At 49.0% G+C, this 21584-nt stretch overlaps 1 protein-coding gene across 3 annotated transcripts in view; it reads right to left on the bottom strand.

Annotated features, from left to right (window-relative positions):
• Positions 1–21584, bottom strand: part of BICD2 (bicaudal D homolog 2 (Drosophila)) — a 45888-nt gene that overhangs the window by 3139 nt on the left and 21165 nt on the right. Inside the window, exons 2-8 of one of the 3 annotated variants that reach the window (XM_012726513.1) lie at positions 20571–20783; positions 14655–14807; positions 12285–12719; positions 10790–11773; positions 10366–10517; positions 9115–9325; positions 5280–7362 (exon numbers count right to left, since the gene is read on the bottom strand). In XM_012726513.1, coding sequence (XP_012581967.1) covers positions 7357–7362; positions 9115–9325; positions 10366–10517; positions 10790–11773; positions 12285–12719; positions 14655–14807; positions 20571–20783 — 2154 coding nt within the window. In that variant the 3' untranslated portion in view covers positions 5280–7356. Of the gene's footprint in view, positions 1–5279; positions 9326–10365; positions 10518–10789; positions 11774–12284; positions 12720–14654; positions 14808–20570; positions 20784–21584 lie in introns of those variants that run through there. The other 2 variants (XM_012726512.1, XM_004684500.2) reach the window with 2 other exon arrangements.

The raw sequence follows: 21584 nt of genomic DNA, 5'->3' as shown, positions 1-21584 counted from the left end.
CCCCACTCTGTCTCTGGTGAATCCTCTCACCCTCCACATCTCTGGCCTGTACCCCAGTTCTGTACAAATAAATAAATAAATCTTAAAAAAAAAAGTCTCTCCAAGGTACTAGAGGCTTTTTATATAATCTACCTCAAAATTCCTCCCTTCTCTACCCAGTCCCAAAGGCACTTCGACAATGTTCATGATTTTTCTATAGTAGTGTTCACTTCTGTATTCATTTGCTAGGGCTTTCATAACAAAATATATCAGTCATGGGGGCTTAAATTTATTTTCTCACAGTTCTCAAGTCTGGAAGTTCAAGTCAAGGTGTAGACAGGTTGGATTCTTCTGAGGCCTCTCTCCTGGACATGTAGATTCTGTCTACTCTGTGTCCTCACAGGGTCTTCCCTCTTTGTGCATACTCCTAATCTCTATAAGGACACCAGTCTATTGGATTAGGGTCTACCCTAACAGCTTCATTGTAGTGTGTTTACATCTTCAAAGGCTCTATCTTTAGACACAGTCACAGCCTAAAGTTCTGTGGGTTAGGGCATCAATATATGAATTCTTGAGGACACAATTCATGCTGTAACAGGTGGGGTCAGACATGAAGAAAGGCTTAGGTGTCAGAGGAAGTGAGTAGAAGATATTCCTGATACTCTGTAATTGATTTGGCATCCTGGAGTTGGAGGCCATGCTAATCCCAAGGCTGTTTAGCCCATTATCATCCCAGCGTTTCTGTGGCACATGGAAAGCATATTACAAATCTTCAGTCCAAACCTCAACTGTGCATTTTGCTTTCTGCCCAGTAGAAAATGGTTCCTTCCCACTACTATGTAAGAAAAGGCCCCTTCCAGTTCTGCTTCCTCTGCAAGTGGTGTGTGGTCCTTTGTGGTGTGGTGTGTGGCCCTAGGTGGTGTGCCGGGCCTTCCCATCCTCTGGGGGAAGTGTAACAAACTGCTTTCAAAGTTTGTCTCCGTGCCTGTCATCTCACCTAAAATTTTGATTGAAATGAATCTCAGGTACATATTAAAATAAGGTAACAATTTCCTGGCAGACAACCACCTGCTAGGACTTAGGGATTCACATCCAAGGCTACATCATTCCAATCCTGTGGAGGATAAAATAACTGTGGTACATCTAGAAAGGAATATTATTCAGTGAGATACCAAGCCATTTCTATAAAATAGGTAATAATAACCAATTCACTAGGCTTCAGTAAGGATTAAGTAAGTGCTTTATATTTTCAGAATCATCTAGGACAACATAGGCACTAAACAAATGACACTTAACAATTATGAAACAGGAATCTGCAGGAATCCCTACCTCCTGCTCTACTCTTCCTTCCTTTTCTGCCCTCCCTCCATGCCCCAAATACCTGTGCTCACAGGTTCCTGGCAGCAAGGTGCAGTTCTTAGAGACCCTGGGTTATGCCTGGTTCTGTTCCCAAATGTGACAAACTCTAAGTCCCTCAGGGGGTATTTGCTGTTTACATGAGTGTCAATGGGGAAACTCAGTGACATGGGCCAGTGTGGGAAAGAATGTCTGGGGACTGTGAAGAGGGTCCAGGCGAGGACTAACTACATATGAGGGTGGATACAGTGGGTGGGCAACATTTTTTTCTGGAATTTTCAATATACTTACCTTTACTAACTACCAATTTCTTTGCTATATGGAGACATCCTTTGTGACATTAAATACATGCTGGCCACTCTAATGTCACATCATATTCTGTAGTCTCCAATCTGCTCTCAGTGGACACGCTGGATTGCATAATAATCCTACAGCAAGTATCCATGTGCACAGGCTTTGTTTTATATTCTCATGCAGTTGCTCACTTAGGAAAAGGTGAAAAGGTATGTTTACTTTTTGGGACAGTGAACATTTCACACCTTATTTGGTCACACAGGGAACTTGACCAAACTGGGCAGGCACCCTGGTCCCTGGCTGGGCTGATCCCCGGGATAGATGGTATGTTGTGTTGTCCTAGAGCAAGGTCTATCTTGAAACAGAAATCTTCCCCCTTGGCCTACTGTCTCCTACCCCTCAGCCAGTTGCAGCTGCCTCCTCCACTTGAATGCGCCTGTGTAAGGTCGTGGTGCATACAGGCTACTTTTGTCTTATGATTTTACAGATGGTCTATCCTGGAGGGTGTCCCATAATGCACTGAGTAAGAGTGTGTATTTTGCTACTTTGGCTAGAGAATTTCAAAGATGTATTAGATCTAGTTAATGAATGGTCCCATTCAAGTAGTCTGTTACCTTTTTGATATCATCTTGTTAATCGCTATTGAAAGTGGAGTACTAAAGTTGCCAACTATTGTTAAACTTCATTTCTCCTTTCAATTCTGAGTTTTCACTTACTATGTTTTGGGGCCTACTGTTTACTGCATATGTTTACATCTTTTTGATGGGTTGATGTTATTTTTTTATTGCTTGTAACAATGTTTGCCTTAAAGTCTGTCTTGTCTGATATTAATAATATAGTCGGGCCCACCCTGGTGGCGCAGCGGGTTAAAGCACTGCACTAAGAAGCTAAAGCCACTTCCGCATGAGTTCGATTCCCGCCTGCCCCTAAGGTGACCACATGGCGTGGAAGACCTCTCCTGACCCGCTCCTGCTGCTCCCCTCAGCAGTGTACTTCATCGATCTGCCTGTTCTGCTCCCTGCTCTGTGTGTGGTGAATCCTCTCACCGTTCCTGCACCTCTAGCCTATACCTCAGATCTTGTATGCATAGTTAAATAAATCTTTAAAGATATAGATATAGATAAACTTTTTCCATTCTTTTGGATCTTACTTGTTCTTAAGTGAGTCACTTTAAAAGCAGCTTAATCATGGTATGACAAATCAGTGCAACTTAGTAAATAGATCTTATCAAGGCTCTGGAATCTATTATATGCTTCCACATGTTTTACACACAGAAATAGGCACAAGTGACAGCCTCAGGGAATTATCCCTAGGAGAGGGAGTGGGTAAAGAGGGCATGAGGACTTTGGGGGGCTACCCTCATTTGCTTCTCATCTAGATGGTGGGTCAGTGTGTTCAGTTTACTAGAATCTAGACAATGGACACTTTTGCTTGCACTCTTTTTCATGTATGCTATACTTACTTCACAAGCACCTTAGAGTAAATAAAACAAATCATGACTGCTTACTTGGGAAGGAGATTTAAAAAGAGATCCTGGCATGCATGAGTACATGTGTGTGTGCGATCACTGATTCCTCTTGTTCTTTCCTCCTAGGAGGCCCATAAGTGTTGTGTTCATAGTATCCACATAGGGAATAATCTTTTGTGGGTGATGTACTGTGGGACTGCTTCTTCACTCTTAGAGAAGGAACTGTGTAAGTGGGGGTACTTCTTCATACCAAGAACTTGAGCTTACAAAAGTAGGTTCGTAACAGTGGGGGAAGGGAAATGCACTGGACTATGGTGATGGCACATGGGTGATTTGGTGATGGGAAGTCCACAGGGATTACAACCGAGATGGGAAAAGGCACAAAATGATGTAAAAATAAACTATTATAAAAATAAATAAAAAACAAACAAAAGTAGGTTCATAGGTGAACAAGGTGAATTCACAAGTGCTAGTGTGCTTGTCCATAAGAAATTCAAGAAAATGGTACACATAGCCTTTCCAGCTTCACTGTTTAGACATGGTTGAAAGCACAGAGTCCCATTCCTGCCAAAAGTCCCATGCTGGATAATAAGAGAATGTAGGCTTATCTCTTGTCATAAGAAGTTCCCGTGGGCAGGAAGCAGCACAGTGCCTTGCAATACTGGCAGTCCCACTGTGTGCTCCAAAAGGCACTATCTTGGAAGTTCAAGGAACTTAGTAGCTGCTGGGCATACAGCTGTGTTCACTGTATACAAACCTGTACTAAATATGACGATGTGAGTACTTTCCTGATACAAAGTATGTTTTGTAAAAAGCTGACTTGAAATTACACTTCCCACAGGACCAAGTTTCAGTCGTACATTAGCATTCCAGACCTTGGTGCTGGTGATGGCAGCAAGGAGTTTATCACCAATACTTAGCCACTGAGTACCTGCTGCAGGCCTGACATCTCAGGTTTGATGAGGTTTCACAACCTTGAGCAAAGAACTACCATTCTCAAATTACAGAAGGGAAGCTGATGCTTGAAGTTGATAAGTCAGCTACCCACAGAGACTACAGCTGAAGGGCTATCTCCAAGCCGGTGCTATTAGCTGCACCTCCTGCTGGTGGTGGAAGTGAAATGTTGCAGGGAGAGGAAGGAGGTGTCAGGCATAGGGAATTTCCCTTTTGGTTGGGGAAACTGAGCAGCAAACCTTTCAGTATTAAATGTTCCTTCCCACAGGTTCATGGGACCCCACCCACTTGGGAAGCTGCCAGTCCATCCCTGAAATGAACAGCCATATGTGTGAGTACCCAGAGCACACAGGAGCTATCAAAGGCCTTTGTTTCTGTGCTGGTATGAATCAAACATCCGAGCAGGTGGGACTGTGCCAGGGTCACAATGTGCCGAGCTCACAGTGAAGCCAAGGATCAGGGATGTTCCCATCTGGAACGGGATCAGTCCTATCTGGTCTACTACCAGGTGCCCCCTCCTTCTGGGAGTCTCCTCCAAATCAACTGCAGGCTCTCTTCTTAACTCTTTCCAGCGACTTGATGCAGCAATGTGGCTAGCAGAAGAGGAATAGTCTTTCCAACTGCTGAGTTAGAAAAACAAGCCTCTTTTGAAAGATTCAAATTGAACATGGGTCCAGGCAGCTGCTACTAAAGAGAAACAGAAATCACTGGAGGGACCTAAAGAGGCTGGGGGACACCAGGTACAAGAAGTGTTCTGGGAGATGACAGGGCCTCAGCTGGCCTCCCAGAAGGAAACCCTGAGGTTTGGTGGAAGGCAGTCAGGTCTGACTGAGGCTGTCAGGAAGGGGGTAAAAGAGTATCCCAATCTTTACTGTCCCTTCAGCCATGGCCTGTCCCCACACAACCACCAACAGACTCAGAGTACCTTTGAACACATTCCTGAGTTGAGAGGACAAAGAGTTGGACAGTGAAAGATCGGTGCCATTCAAGCCCTTGCTTTCTCGTCAGGATGGCATGATAACAGTGTGCTCTCACCACCATACTGCTGGGTGCTCCCGACATCTGATGCCACAATGCCCTCCTCACACACCCCACGATGGGCCCCAGGTTGATTCCAGCCCCAACACCGTGATTACCAATAAATGCTTCTTGTTGGAGGTGCTGGAATTGAGGTGTGGTGCTGAACCAATAATCACCTGGGCAGTCATAGAGCACAAGCCACGTGCTTTGTCTTTTTATTATTCTTTATTTATTGGTCCTACCAATATGACCCTTTACCCAGGCCCACTGTTCCTATGTGTGCTGGCTTTGCAGACATTTGTGCCATCTTTGTTCCAAATCGTGACTGATTTCTCTTTCCTATTCCTTTTCCATGTTCTGCCTAATTTTCTCAGAACCTGAAAGCATTTTTGTTTGGGTCTGTGTAAAGGTTCCGTGGCAGGAGAACATGCATATGCTTTTAAAATAAAGACAACATTCTGACACTAAGTAATGCACAGAAAAAAAAAATACAGTACTCAGACATCATTGCAAATAAATACCCCATACAGATGAAGTTATCGTAAATGTAACATTTCTTAAGAATCAACACTGTAAGAGAAGGTAAAAAAGGGGGTCCCTACATCTAGGAATAAGAAATGCTTATTCCAGGAAACAGAATTCTTTTTTATTCTTGCTGCTTATATTATTATAATTTACCCTTTTTTTGGAGGAGAGGACACTTTTTCTTCTTCCTCTATGAGTACCAATTTTACCATTCACCCAACTTCACTCAGCAAATCAGAACAGACCTGATTTGCTAAGGAGCTTCAGCGAGTTCTGTTTCCTGAAATTAACAGTGATTAGTTACACCAAGCAAGAGAATATATAACATCTCTTTCTCACATTTGCAAAGAATACTATGGCTAGCCTTCACCATGCTGACGAGGCCAACATTGCCGGCCCCCCCGCCACCCCGGCTCTTCACAAACGTGGTGTGTTGTTCACACAGCTTGCTTAACTTGTCCCATAAAGTCCATTTGGTTCCCAAAGTACACTCAATATTTATGTTCACTTTCATTTTCTCAGCCCCTGAATTTGCAAGGATCTGCACAGTAAAGAATCACTGACTAACAGAATTTTGCACAATTGCTGTTTCATTCCCTCAATGAAGATGCCCAGGTTCAGGTACAAAGGTGTGTACCCATTCATACCTATGGGTCCACACTGGCCTTCAGCATTCCCAACTAGCTCTTCACGGTCCACATTAGAATAAACTACGCTGGGACACCTCCCTTATCTGATGAAGGCACTACTGGCAATGATTACTAACAAAAAGGTGTTAAAATAGAACACCTTAAAAATCGACAACTGTAGAATTTTTCTAAGTGTACCACAATTTGGCACAACAACCAGAGTAACAAAACAATTCCAATTTGGAATTTCACTGGTACAGTTGTATAAAATTCTGTTAATCAGTCATGCTTCACAATGTCCTAAAACCCAGAAAATTCTGGAATTTGTAGGTAATACTACTCATTCAATAATTTATCTTTTGTTTTCAAGTGCCTATTACTGTGTAACCAGAGCAAAGGTCAAGTTTTCTTCTTGTTACATTGAACTATTCCTAAGAATAATAATAATACAATATGAAAAACCCCAGAATTGGAATACCCTGGATTTCTTAATGAACATGGCATTAAAAACCTGTAATTTCAAACATGAACCATAATGCTGTATAATCTAACAGGCTGCTGAACCACCGCGTGGACACGCCAGTGAGTGCCTCGCTGGCTTGGCGAAGCCATCATTTAAGCAGCCTAGAGCTACACGCACAGAGGACACACCGTGCCACGTGCCCATGTCAGACTAACACATTGGGAGCTAAGACAGAGGGCTACAGGACCGCAAGACACACCATGGCATCTGAGACCGTCCCTATGCAAGGGGTTAAGGAAGCAAATATAATATCAAAGTATCAAAAGTGCACAGGTTGATCGGATAAAGGAGTATCTGTGACAGGGAGACCCTGTGATGCGAGTTTCTAGCGGGTTCCTAAACGAGCCTGTGGTCACTATGAAGCAGGTTCCTCAGCTTTTGTACAAAGGCCTTTCCAAGAGCAGCTCATGGCTTCTCAACATTAAAGCTTTTTTTTCCTCTCCCACTAAAAACTCGGGAATGCTATTTTGAAAAGAATTGCAGTGGCATATCCAAAATGTTTCTAAGTGGATTTTTGGACCTCCCTTCCTTCCTCTGCGTGGGCCCACAGGAGGGAAGGGGGGCTGCAGTGTGACAGGGCCGGCGGCCGAGTCCTCCTGGTAGCTACTCTACAGCTGAAAATGGGAGAAAACAAGACATCATTAGAACCGGTCATCTGTCAGACAGCGGAAGCCCCACTGAGCTTATTAGTTGGCAGAGAAGAGATACCTGCATGTGTTAGGGGGCTGCCGGCCTAAGTGACCCCTTACAAGTAGAAAGAAGCTGCAAGTCAGACTGGCAAAGGGGGCAGAAGAATGCGTGGAGTCAGCAGGCAGCCATGCCAAGTCCCGCTTGAGCAGGAGCTAGGGGATACCTGACCCTTTCTCAAGTGGAAGAGAATTCAAGACTGGGTGTCTGTCAACAAAGTAGCCTGACAGCCAAGGATGGGGGCACATAACTCGTGTCTCTCAGATTCTAGAGGCTTCCCAAACACAGGCAAGCCTGCGGTATTCAGAGTCAGTGGTGGCAGAGTAATGCTTGGGAAACAAAAGGAAGGGTGGGTTGAGGGTTGGGGGAGCCAAGGATAGGTGCCACAGAGAGACAAGGTCAGGAATGGTTCAGGCGGGGCAATGGCAGGGGAGAAATACTGAAAAGTTCTGCTTCCAAGTGTGTGAACTCAGATGGCCTACGCCAAAGTTCAGGTGTGTTTGGAAGCAGCCCAGGAGATGAAAGAATCTCATGCTGCCTTTCCTGTCTTTCACTATCTGGAACTGCACTAACCAGACTCACATTCCTCCTCTGGACCCTCAAAACAGCAGGGACCCAGGCCTGACACCTTCCCAGTGCTGACTGGGCCATGGCTGCAGTGTGGGGTCTGCCATTTCAGCCCAGCCACCAGCCACCAGGTTCAGAACAGAGATATCCAGAGCCCTGTTTCTTGTGGAATAAGCCCACTGGAAAGAAAGCCTGAAAATGGGCAGAGGACAAAGAAATCTGCCCTGAAAGCTGGGAATACCCTAAGTACAAAAGGATGGCTTCTTGCTGAGGGCAGAAGTCTGGTCAGGCACTTGGAAAGTTTTTCTCATTAAAAACACCCTAGGCCCTGGGGCCTGTTAACGGTCACCTCACAGACCACCAGACAGGAATGCAGATACCAGAAAGAGAAGCCAAGGCTGTGAACTCTGGTCTCGGGCATGGCCAGACAAGCCTGCGCCAAGCCAGAGTGACCAACTGCCACTACACATTCAGCTAGAGGACTCAGCACCTTAAGGCTGCTCTTTCTCTGGGTCTGAGGGAAGAAACTGTGTACTCTTATCCCAGATACAATTTGCAGTGAGAGGGTGTACAAACTACAAAGTAATTCTCTCTGTGAACTGCAGAGCATCCTCTGAGGCTGCACCTAGGATTTAGGCCGGAACCTTTAAAGCTGCCTGCTGGGGGCTGGGGCGGCCTGACTGCACAGATACATGCAGGGACATGCAGGTTCAATTTGGGTTCTGCCCCCTTCAGGAGCCAGCTACATCCAGGAAGGGAAGCCCTATTTCTGCAAGGGCTCAGAGCATCGACCCCATCTTGACCCCACCTAGGAGAGCAGATGCTGTGAAGGGCGTCCCCGAAGGTGAGAAGCAGACACAAAGCTTGCGTGTCCAGGTGAAGCAGTGCCAACTTGGCTAGATCCTTCCCTCTGTGCATTAGTCATGGTTAAGACCAGCCTAGCACTGCAGTCCCGCTGCTGCTGGGTTAGTCGAGAAGCAGACAGGTGACGTGCGGCACATTAGCTGAGCGCAAGGCTCTCAGTAAATGTTATATTTCTCACTGCAGAACACCTGGGTAGCAAGCCCGGAGTTCTCAGCCCTATCGCTGGTGCAGGCACAGGCATGACTTACGCTCGGAGTGCTGGGCTTGGCCTTGGGGGCTGCCTTGGTGCGGCCCCGTCGGGCCTGCTCATGGTCCAGCTCAAGCAGCTCCAGACGCTGGGTCAGTGCCAACTTCTGCTGGATGGCCATGCGCAGCAGTGAGTTGAGTGTCTTCTTCTCGTCCTCGGCAGCTGCCAGCTGCCGCTGCATCTCATCCAGCTGTGTAATGTACTCATCACACCTGCAAGCGCAAGAGGCAAAAATGTTTTAGAGGACTGGGAAAGCTAGGTGGAATGTGGGTGCTGTGGGCAGCCCTGTCTCAGCATCTGTTTAATTGTGACAAGTGCCCCACATATCTGGGTTTGAGTTCAGGGAAAGAAATGGCCACTGTGGTCTGTTCACAAGAACAGCGGTGAACAAAGGCCCAGCTGAGCAGGTCTCTGATCTTGTCTCCAAGAAAGCCAGGCCTTTAAATGAAACAAGTTAGAAAGTTTACCTACCATATACTAAGGGTACATCCTGCTGAAGTCTGCAACTTTCTTTACTTGTCTTCACCCTTCCTCCCCTGTCACAGAGAAATGGGGAGTGCCTAGTACCCAGGTGAAGAGAACCACACCCTGAGCTAGGTAGGACCTGTCTAACTAGAAGCTCCAGCGGAATCCACACCCATGTGGGACATCCCAGGGCCCACTGTCCTTCCACCAGCTGCCAGCAGATGGCACCATATCCCTCTAGATGCATGGAGGCCTGTGCGTCAGCCTGTGTGTTGTGTGCTCATGAGACTGTTAAGTTCCTGACTGACCATCAGGAAGGGTAATGAAACTTGTTGCCCTTCCCATCAATCATAGCTGGCAAGAGTCAGATGAGGATCACTGACTGGCCTTCCGTGGATTCCTTCTGTAGCTACAAACAAAATTCCCACCAAGTTCTAAGAGGCAAAGTCCTTATTAGTGTTAGTGATTGGCCCTTCTGTAACTGACCATCATGACAACTGGATGGCCTACCCCAACCACCTGCCCTCTACTGAAATTCCCATGTCCAATTAGAGCCATGAGAGCCTATCCTCTAAGCCTATGACTCTAGCCACCTCATCGTGTAAGTAAAATGGAGATAAAACTGGGCCCTCTGGGTTTCTATGAAGAGAAGTGGAAATTCCTGCAAGGTCCTAAGGAGCAGCAGAAATAGTAAGAGTCATGGGGAAACCGAGGTACAGGTAGGCTGGTCCCCAGTAGGTCCAGCTAGCTCCTACATCCCTGTTCTTGCCCTCCCCAACCAAATTACCTGGTAGCAAACATGGCGCGCAGTGAAGAGAAGGTGGCTGCATCCTCCTTGAGTGCTTTGAGCTCATTGCGCAGCTTCATCATGGTCTCAGTCACCATGGCCTTCTCGTTCTCATACTTGCTCTTCAGGTTGGCAAGGGCAACCTCAGCTGTCTAGGGTCAGAGATGCACAGAGGGCCCCTCAGTAGGTATCACAGGTTGAGGGCACCTTAGTGTGGCCCCTTCTGCTCCAGGATCTCCCTCAACACACCAGTCCCCATAGGCCAACATCTAGGCGCTCTACCTAAAGCAGCAGGCCTACAAAGCATCACTGCAGGCCTGAAATAGCTACCAGCCCACTGGGCCCCCAGGAGGACAGGAAGCGAGTGATTGGGGTAGTGGATGAAGAACTCCCTGTCCCCAGTGGTCCCCAAGTATGGGCCTACCTGCTTGTTGGCCTTGAGCACTGTGCGCAGCGTGGTGATCTGCTCCCGCTTGGTGGTGAGCAGAGACTTGAGTTTGAGGATTTCCTCCATGAGCGCCTCCCGGTCCTTGTCAGCAGAGGGGCCCAGCTCCTGAGAGGCCAGACGCTGCCGTGACAGCTCTGTGGTGCGGTCCACAGCCGCCTGCAGGTGCCTGATCTGGTCTCGTATGATGGCAATCAGGTTGTAGATGTTCATGGGCTCCCGGCGTGGATCACTCAGAGGAGAGGGCAGCGAAGAGCCTGATGAGGGGCTGTTATCCCCAGGCCCAGCCTCTGTAGCTGGTAGCCCCTTGGGCAGGATGGGCGAGCGGCGCCCACGAGCCTCAGGGCCCTCACGGTAATAGTCCAACACAACACGGGTGGGCGTCTCGTTGTTACACATGCACACATGGTGGTACAGGTTGGCCAGCTCTTCACTGAAGGTCACTAATTCATCCTGGGCCACACTCAGGCTACCCTGTGTCTCACCTGCAACATCGCTCACCTTCTTCAGTTCCGCCTGCAGCCGCGTCAGCAGCTCACGGTCCTGACGGCTGGCTTTCTCCAGCAGGGAGACCTTTTCTGTGAGTGCTTGGCGCTCAGCCTCATGCCGACCCTTCTCTTCAGCATGATGGACCTCACCAGCCTCGTGTGTGTTTTGCAGGGCCTTCAGTTGCTCCCGGAGCTCACTGGCCTCTGCCAGGGCCACACGGTACTTGCAGGCCAAGATCTCGGGTCCGTCGATGTCCACCTCATAGTAGTCACCATCCTCATGGCTATCGCGTTCCTTCTCACTGTCCAGGGCTGTCCGACGCTCTTTGCCAGCCTGGAGGCGCCTCAGAGCACTCAGGTTTTCTGTGAGACGGCTCACCTCCTCGCACTGCTCTGACAGGGAACCCCGTGCCTGTTCCAGTTGCTTCTGCGTGTCCTGCAGCGTGGCCAGGAGGTTCACTTTCTCCCGCTCCATCTGCAAAGGCACAGAAAGGGTCTTAATGCTTCAACAGGCCCCTGACAGTGCTAGCAGAGACACTGCCTAGACAACAGATGTCACCAAGCTAGCTAGTCTGAAATGCCTGGATGGTGTCACATCCAGAAAGGGGGATCTTTCTTCTTCCCAGGGACTTGCAGATCTGGTTGGGACCTAGGATTCAGTTTCATCCCTAGGGTTCCATTTAGTCTTAAGGCAGGAAACCCTGAGGTGACAAATATATAGGCACAATAGGGAGACTGCATTGTTGACACTAAGGAGGAACACAAAAAATGTCAGCAACAACCAAACTCTAAGCCCATGACCAAAAACCTACTTTCTTGGTGCCTTCACCTGTGACACTGCTTTTCCAAGTATGGCAATGATGCCAACACCTGAAATAAACCTAAGGGAAAGGTTCAGGATGGCATGGTGAATGCTGCCCTGGTAGGCATTAAGGGGGATGCAGATGCCCAGGATCATGAGGAGACCCAGGAGGGGGCCCTCTTACCTGCATCAGCTGCTGCTTCAGCTTCTGGATCTCAGAGATATTGAGCTCACTGAGGAGATCGGACACAAGGCTGGGGGGTGGGGGCGCCAGGCCATCCTTGGTGGGTGTGGAGGTCTTGTTGTCCAGTGGCAGCTTGGCCAGCCCACCGTGCTCAAAGCCATTGGCCAGGCCCTCAGTGTCCTCACTGAGCTTGAGTCCATCCAGGGAGACGTGCAGATGGCTGGTATAAAGGGAGTCATTGATGCTCATGTAGTGTGACAGCTCCTTACGCAGGCTGTTCTTCTGCTCCCGCTCTGTTTTCAGTGTCTCCAATGCCTCCTCCAGCTGCCGCTCTGAGATCTCCTTGAGCCGGATGGCATCCTCCAGCTGGCTGTTAAGGTACTCAGTTTCCTCCTCCAGACGCTTGATCTCATGCTTGAGGCCCTCAAACTCTACCTAGGGAGGAAAGGCCAACACACTGCTGGGCCTGAACATGTGGCTGGGGACAAGTGCGGGTCTGCTCACTCACCACCAGGAGGTGCACACGCATAGGCTCTCAGCACAAGCACACAGCACCCTATACACTATATGCCCACCATGTCTGGAGTAAGTGTACACGTAGTGTGCATCGGGTAAAAGCCTGAGACTTGCTCAGAGCCAGCGATGCTGTGAAAGTCAGAAAGAGCACATCGACGCTACAATTTATTAGGTTATACTTAAAAAATGTCACCAAGTGGACCCTCCTGGTGGCGCAGCAGGTTAAAGCACTGCACTGAGAATCTAAAGCCGCTTCTACATGAGTTCGATTCCCGCCTGCCCCGGAGGTGACCACATGGTGTGGCAGACCTCTCCTGACCCACCCGCTGCTCCCCTCAGCAGTGTACTTCGTCGATCTGCCTGTTCTGCTCCCCACTCTTGTCTCTGGTGAAGCCTCTCACCGCCCCTGAGCCTCTGGCCTATACCCCAGTCTGTGTGCATAAATAAATAAATCTTAAAAAAAAAAAAAAAAAAATGTCACCAAGTGTATACCAATCTAAAATTCTACAATTAACACTGCAGTTGATAAGTATTTCAAAATACATTTTAAAATGCATCTAGATGTGCACTACAACCATTATCTCTAATCATATTTCAAACAAAAGAACCAAAACTCCCACTGAGGCAAGTGCTGTGGCTTCTCACAACACCCAGACCGGAAACTCCTGAGCTGGGAGAGAGGGAAGCAGAATTCATACTTGCTGAATTGTATTGGCAGATAGGCCAGGAAAGAGCAGACAGAAAGAGATACTTGACTGTAGATACTTGTAGATACTTGTAGATACTTGAACGTCTATTGGCAATTTTTAAAACATTTCTTACTCCAGACCTCCCTGGTGGCATAAGAGTTAAATGACAGCGCTATCATACTGTCACCTCTGTGGTCTGAGTTCAATCCCTGACCCGGCTCAGATGCATTTTAAAATGTATAGGCTCACCCACCTATAGCACAGCAGACCTCTCCTGTCTTGTTCCTTTCCTCTTACTGGTATATTTCAGTAAATCTGCCTGCTCCGCTCCCCTGTCTTTCTCTGGGGAAAATTCTTAATCCCCTTACCTCTAGCCTGCACCTCTGCTTTATATACGTAAATAAATAAAAATAAATCTTAAAAAAAAAGTTTATAAAAAACACTTTTATTCGGTAGTATTTGTGCAAGAAATAAACGAACCTCTCAGGTGCAGAACTTGAGCTGATCTGAGTGAGTTCTGGTCCCAGAGACGGGGCTGTGCTCCACCTAGAGACACTAGGGCCAGCCAGAGGCGGTATCTCCTGAGCCTTAGCTCCTGGCCTCAGGAGGCTGTTTGTGACTACTGATGAGCACAGAGTCACAGTCAGCCAGTAGGACAAGCCTTGAAGGGTCTGAGGGCCAGGGTTAACTGGATAGCCTTTCACAGGTGGTGAAAGTTCCTGTCCAGTCATGGGTGGGGACAGCTCTCTTTATTCCTCCTTTTCTTGGATAGAAGTTCCTCAAGGGCCCCCAGTTACACATTACAATCCCCACATTTCCTCATCCTGCTTCTTTCCAAGGGTCACCCACAGGCCCAGGACAACATAGGAGCAAGGAAATGGAGCAACTGCCAAGCCTGAAATAACAGGAGGGATGGGGATGCAGCTGGACACTGGTCTTGGGTTTTTGTTACAACCTCTTCATCACCTCTTATATTTTTCCCATTTGGGGGAGCTGGGTGCCTTGGCCAGACCAAAGGTCAGCTAACATTACAGCCAGACATCTGATTTTCTTGATCTTAGAGGGTCTGGGCCCAGCTGTTGCATCCCAGTTCATAGCAGGTGTGTGGGGGAAGCCAAGACTGTGGTATAGAGCTAGCCCACCCCTAGTGGCTGGCTCTACTCACCTGGTTCTGCCTGAGCACTGACACCTGTTTCTGCAGGCTGATGTTCTCCTCTTCCAGCTCCGAGTAGTCCTGCAGCAGGCGGGCCTCTCGGAACTTGTACTCCTTGATGTCATCCCGCAGGCGGCCCCGCTGGATTTCCACATTCTGGTTGATCTGCCAACAGGAGAGGTGTGATGGTGAGCAGCCAATCGAGGTCAGGCCCACCACCCCTGGGACACAGGGGTCTCAGTGAAGCTGGGCCCAGGGCAGTGTGGTGTGGGGGTAGAAAGTGGAGGGTCTCTGTCTGACCTTTGGTTTAAAAGTTGCTCCTCCACATATTCCTGTTAGGATGCGGTGTCAGCCCTGTGGACAGGGCTCAACAGATAACTGCCAGCTGATCCACATGTCCTTCCTCAGCACATACCCCAGAGATGTGAAAACACAGCCCCACAAAAACTAGTACATGAGGGCCCTCCCTGGTGGCGCAGCGGGTTAAAGCACAGCACTAAGAAGCTAAAGCCACTTCCACATGAGTTCGATTCCCACCTGCCCCGGAGGTGACCACATGGCGTGGCAGACCTCTCCTGACCCGCCCGCTGCTCCCCTCAGCAGTGTACTTCGTGGATCTGCCTGTTCTGCACCCCACTCTGTCTCTGGTGAATCCTCTCACCCTCTGCATCTCTGACCTGTACCCCAGTTCTGTACTAATAAATAAATCTTTAAAAAAAAAAAAAACTAGTACATGAATATTCAAAGAGCACTCTTCACAACAGTGAAAGGTGGAGATAGCCCAGTGATGAATGGATAGTGAGTGGCCAATCCTCACAACGGAACATTCGGCCTCAACAAGGAGTGTAACATGCATGGGCCCTGTAAACAGGATTACCAGTGAGAGAAGCCAGGCACGAGAGGTCACGTATTGTGATTCCACTCACATGAAGGTCCAGAACAGGTAGATCCACAGATGGACAGTTGATGAGTGGTTGCCAAAAGGGACAGAGAATAGTTGCTACAAGCTTTCCTTTGGGAATGGTGAAATGTCCTAAACTGGGTTGGGATGGCGCACATATGTGTGAATATACTAAAAACCACTAAACTGTGCACACCTTAAGTGGGTGAGTGGAAAAGTGTATGAATTATCCCAATGAAGATGTTATGAAACAGTCCCGCTTCCAGTGGCCTCCAGAATTCAGATGTCACACAGGGGAGAGGCAAAAGTAACCAAGTAATAGAGCAGGAAGGTCCTCTCTAGTAGAAAGAAATCTGGGAAAGCTTCCCCCATGGGTAGGATAGAGACTCAACTTCCCCGGCAAAACCCTGGGGCAATCTATTGCTGGCAACAGGGTCTGCAAGGTTCTCAAAGCTCTTGGAGTCCTATCCTGCCCTGCTCCGTCACCAGACCTGGAACACAGCACTGACAAGGGCATATAGACCCTATAGGGAAGTCTGGCTAGGTAAAGCCAGTCACAAGCTTGTCTGGGACACCAGTGGCAAGTGAGGGCACCATCTGCTGACCCAATACCTGGTTTCTGGAATAAGCCTCCACCCTGCAACACCTGGTGATTGAGGAACAAGCCAGCTCTGACTGACTGCTGTGAGGTTGTTAACCTCAAGTGAACATTTCCCTCTAGGGAAGCCTGATCCCAGCAATATCAGTGGACATTGGAGGCTCCTACAGAGAAGGTAGTGTGAGATCTACCTCAACCCTCCTTCTTCAGGATGTATAGAATCTCAAGGTACATGTTAGCTCAAGGGAGTAAGTACACTGTGACCTCTGGGGACAAGCTGGCCCCTGGTAGGTGGCCTGCCCCACTCCCGTCCCCATCTACCAAGCATACTCACATCTCAGCCCTCAAGTGCCCTAAGGGGTCAGCCAAGGCAGATCCTCCCATGGCTCAATGTCCATAGGACTTACACCAGCAGGGGCTCACATCAGAGGAATTCAGTGGAAAAATGTTTTAGGGTGAGAAATCAAAAGTCTACGGGGCAAGAGCTGGGTAAATCTAACTCTTGTCTTCCACTCAAACTTCCACCCTCGCCCTGTCCTGTCCTAAGTGGGGCTGAGGTCTATGGAGAGGCGCTACAACCTGGGCCCTGGGGAAGCTGAGCAAGGAGGTAGAGTTCAAGGAGATGCTAGGGGAGGGCATGGGACCAGCTTCATACAGGTGCCTGTGACAGCTGTGGAACAGGTCCAGTGATGAGCTACTAGACTACAGGGCCTGGGTCCCAAGCCACCCTTCCTGCTGCCCGGCCCCCAGGAGTTCAGGGAGATAATGTGTGACTGCTCAGGTGAGAATGTACTGCTCTGACAGACACTGTGGTCTGACCAGAGTCCTAGGATAGGCTAGACAAGGTGGTTTCTGCAGGAATATGGAAGGTTCCAGAACTCTGGCATTCACACTGCAGCCATGAGGAATGCAGGACTGGTCATACTTTGTTAAAATTAAGTGACAAGTGGCCCTCCCTGGTGGCGCAGCAGGTTAAAGCACAACACTAAGAAGCTTAAGCCACTTCCACATGAGTTCAATCCCCGCCTGCCCCGGAGGTGACCACATGGCGCGGCAGACCTCTCCTGACCCGCCGACTGCTTCCCCTCAGCAGTGTACTTCATTGATCTGCCTGTTCTGCTCCCTACTCTGTCTCTGGTGAATCCTCTCACCCTCCGCATCTCTGGCCTGTACCCCAGTTCTGTATGAATAAATAAATGAATCTTTAAAAAAAAATTAAGTGACAAGTAACAGTCATTTGGCAACCCAAATGCCAACTGGAGCTTTGAAATGAAAGCTGTAAGCGGGGTAGGGTGGGGGGGAGTTGGCTTGCATGGGTGTGTGGGGAACTTCTATTCTTGGGCAGCTAAGCATTTTTTCATGTGTAATTTTAGAAGCTGGGAGTGGGGTGAGACAGGGTGCCAGGCTGCCCAGGCAGGGAATAGCCCCTAGTGAGCAGGGTCCAGTCCTACTTCCTAAGAGAAGTTTTTCCTTTTCCTTCTCTGAAGTTTTTCCTTCAGAGGCACGAGCATAACCTCACCCCCACCCCTCCTTGCCTATGCCTCTTCTAACACATCAGGTCTCCTCATTTTTGCTCTCCAGCCTTTCTTTTTACCTAGCCCAACCCCATCCAGATGCTCCTTTTCAGTCCTCAGAGTCCAAGGTCCTCCTGTTCCAGCTCATCCACCCCTCACTGCAGCACACCCCTGGCACCAAGCACCCACCACTCCAGACCCACCACCCCCTGGGCTCCTGCCAAAATCACCAGCTTCCTCCCACAGGTTCACCACCACCACCACAGGAAGGCTTCCTTCTCTTGGTTCCTGGCCTGGGGGGAAGGGACTCCTGCTGAGATATCTCTGCCACTCATCCTAGGGTGACATGGGGTCCATCAGGACAGGAAGATCATCTGGAGAACCCCAACTCAAGTCCTCCTGCTAAATGGCAGCCTACTGCTTCCCAGGGCAAATCCCTGATAGTCCAGCATGTGCACAGCACTACTTCTGCCTGCTGCTGCTGGTTCCCCAGGGCTTTGCTACTCTATCTGCAAAGTGGGACCCAATGCCACCTCCCAGAACAGAAGCTGGCCAGGTCTATCCACAGAGTACATAGGTCAGGACCCCCAAGTCACTGGCTGGATGACACTGCAATACACAACCAAATCTTTGGCCTCTCAGTTTCAACAACTGTGGGATGAGGAAAGTGATCAGATACCCTGTGGTCACCAGAGAAGAGTTTGGGGGCAAGTAAAAAACCACATACTGTCATGGACAGAGGACCTCTGGGTCCTCCCAGAGCAGTATAGGGAAACAACAGCCTTGCCATCAGAGGGGAAGGGGGGCTGGGGGCTGGGTCAGGGGGCATCAGTCACTTAAGACAGATGGTGGCAACACTGGTACAGAGGAAGACAGCCTCCTTGTGAAAGAGGCATCTCCTAGGACAGCCCTTGCCGAGGCTGGCACTGTAACTGGAAAAGCACTGTGTTCTCGCCATCCAAACTCCTCAGCTGAGCCAGCGCTGTAGGAATATATGTAGGGTGGGGACAGAGTCTGGTGACAGTAGGGATACTAACTTGGACTTGGGGATGAACAGGTGATGCTGGGGAATCTTCCACCCCAATCAAGAACCTGGTTGGCTTCCACAACCCTCAGAGGGCATGGGAGGCTATTGGTGCTTAGAGAGTACAGGCTTTCTCCTGAAGTCCAGAAGAAACAGCAGGAACCCCAGTCCCACCAGACCTGTTTTTTAACTAAGCTCACTTCCTGCCACCAAAACCAGAAGATAGCAAGCCCCTGATAGCCATGGCCAGACCCTCCTGGAAGGGGACACAGTAGGTTGGCACAGAGCCTGCACTAGCTTTTCATGAAAAGGAGGGCCTGGTAAGCAACTGAAACAGTCTCCCTCAGCAAGGTCAAACCCACAGCCCTGAGCACAGCAATCCTGTGGGAGGAAATGAGATCATGCACCCAGCTCCAGACCTCAGACAACAACCCAACCCCTGGATCTAAGCCCAGCTCTTCCCTGGCCCACAGGCTTCAGCAAAATCTGACCCAAACAGGGGTGTGACTGCCCTGCTGCTGTCAGCCCCAGGTTCTACCCCAAATCTCACAGGCCCCTGACTGACACAAGCTATGCAACAGCTATTGTCTTGCAGATTCCAGGTAGCTCGGGAAAAGCTCTGAAAAATCAGAATTTCCACTGCTAACTTATGTTATGACCTCCCTTTTTTGTATAATCATAATATCAAAAAATATTGTAGCAACATCAGTTTGTAACTGGATTGCCTTAGCTCTAAATTGGCTACCTGGCCTGGGCAAAGTACAAGCTGAGCTGCTCCTGGGCAGGAAATTCCTTTGACTGAAGACAAAAGGCAAGCTCCTGGAGAGATAAGACCCCAGAGCATCAAGACTCCTGGAAAACTTCTTTGGTCTTTTGACAAAAAGCGATTCTTAAGATAACTCTCAGGGCATAAGGACCCATGGACATTTTCCTAATATTATCAACACAGGTTTTGCTTAATGCATAACTATGTGACTTCTTAATTTACTCTTTTCCTAAAAAATCACTAACTACTCTCTGCTAGTCTTATTTAACCTCTTCCTAAAACAAACACTAGCTACTCTCTGCTAACCTTAAGTTAGCCATTAGCTTCTCTTTAGACTATCACTGAGGACTCTGCTAACACAATTTATCCCTTCACTAGGACTCCTAAATCCTTTGCTAACAGCTCATCCTGTCCCAGACCCTGATCCTTTAAAGTCATAGTTAAACATCCATATACATGAAAGCTATCACAAAGATGTATAGTATAGTGCGCCATAAAGTAGCAGAAGAGGATGCATTGTTCTCCTCTTCCTTTAAAACTTTTATGCCGATTTCTTATTAACTTACCTGATGCATTATTGTAACTAAACCTTGCTAAACAGTATAAATAAAGACCTGCAAAAAGATGAGCAGGAAGACTTGCACCCAACTCCGACTCCCGTGTCTTCCTCGCTCCCCTTTCCCTTTTTTCTCCTTCTCCCCTTTTTAGGAATCTCCGCTCGCCGACGCCTTCCCACCTTGGGGTCCTGCCTGTGCTGCCTCCAGACACCTCAATAGTTGGAGCTGACCACAGCTGACCACCTGACCACAGCTCAGAGCCATCTGCCCATGTCAACTGCAGAGGATGGGTCTCCCTACAGCCTGGAACAAAGTCCCTTGCCCTATTGCAGTGAGAACCTGGTGGAGGGGTCAGATCACAGGGACCCCGAGGTCATGGCCAGGATGGTAGCTGATATGGTTCTTCCAGCCACACATGTAGCCTGTCTGTTGTTGTCCCACCACATGGTGATGGAAGTCCATCCTTCTCCCTCTGCTGCTGTGGCTCCGCCTGGGGGTGGGGGGGGGTTGGGGGCGGGGGGCTCGGCCAGGACTCTGGGAGAGCTGGCTCAGTGTGTACACTGGTTACCTCTTTCAGCTCCTGGGCCACGGATGTCAGGCGCTCATTCTCAGACTGTGTGTTGGTGAGTACATTGCGCAGCTGCTTCAACTCTGTTTGTAGCTCCAGAACCTTCCGCACATAGTACTGCTCCTTGGAGGCCGACTCCTGGATCAAACTCTCCTCCCGGCTCTCACCATCCGCAGCCACCTTTTTATGATTTGTGTGTGCCTGTCCAAATGCCTGCAAGGGTGACAAGATGCTTGTGAGAATGTGCCTGGGCCCAAGCGCCACCTAGAGCCAGACACTGTGAGGGAAGATGGATGCTACGTAGCTAGTGTGCCAACCTGAACACAGGGGAAGCTAGATATGGACAGTGAATCCATAGTGCTATGTGGGACAGGAAGCCAAGTGCCATCTCTGCAGTGCAGGACCCCTCTGCAGTTAGGACCCCTGCTCTAGGAGGAGGGCAGGAGAGCCTCCAGGAGCACCTAGCCCAGCCAGTAAGGAATGAACACTAGAAGCTGTCCACACACTACACCTGCTCCCCTTCAGAGTAGGGAAACCAAGACACAGGGAGGTGGGTGGCCACCCAGATGGAGTTTGCCCGGCTGGCTGCCTGATTCTAACCCCTCTATCTACCCATTCTGAAGAACCTCCATGCCCTAGAAGACTAGAAAAATAGGTACCAGGACAAACTCATGTACGGGGACTGGAGCATGACGCAGGATACTTGGAACCAGCCCAGGCAGGCTACCACGCAAACCAGAGTAAGGAGACCCCACCCACTCACCCGGCCCTGGGTGAAATGGGAGGCGAAAATACCAAAGGATGGAGAGCTCCGTTATCCCAGAATAGCAAGGGTTGAAGAGACCATGAGGTGCAGCTGCCCTTCCTTCTCAGTGCAGGCTGGGACCCAGGCGCCTGTCATGGTGTCTTCCCTAAGCAGACTTTGAGGAATCATCTTTTTTTTTTTTAAAATAATATAATAGTTTATTTTTACATCATTTTGTGCCTTTTTCCATCTCAGTTGTAATCCCCGTG

Source organism: Condylura cristata, unplaced genomic scaffold, assembly GCF_000260355.1.
Source record: "Condylura cristata isolate star-nosed mole 26May11 unplaced genomic scaffold, ConCri1.0 scaffold00017, whole genome shotgun sequence".
NCBI classification, from domain to species: Eukaryota; Metazoa; Chordata; class Mammalia; order Eulipotyphla; family Talpidae; genus Condylura; species Condylura cristata.
Note: the sequence above shows the minus strand (reverse complement) of the source record. Positions and strands in the feature narration are given on the sequence as shown.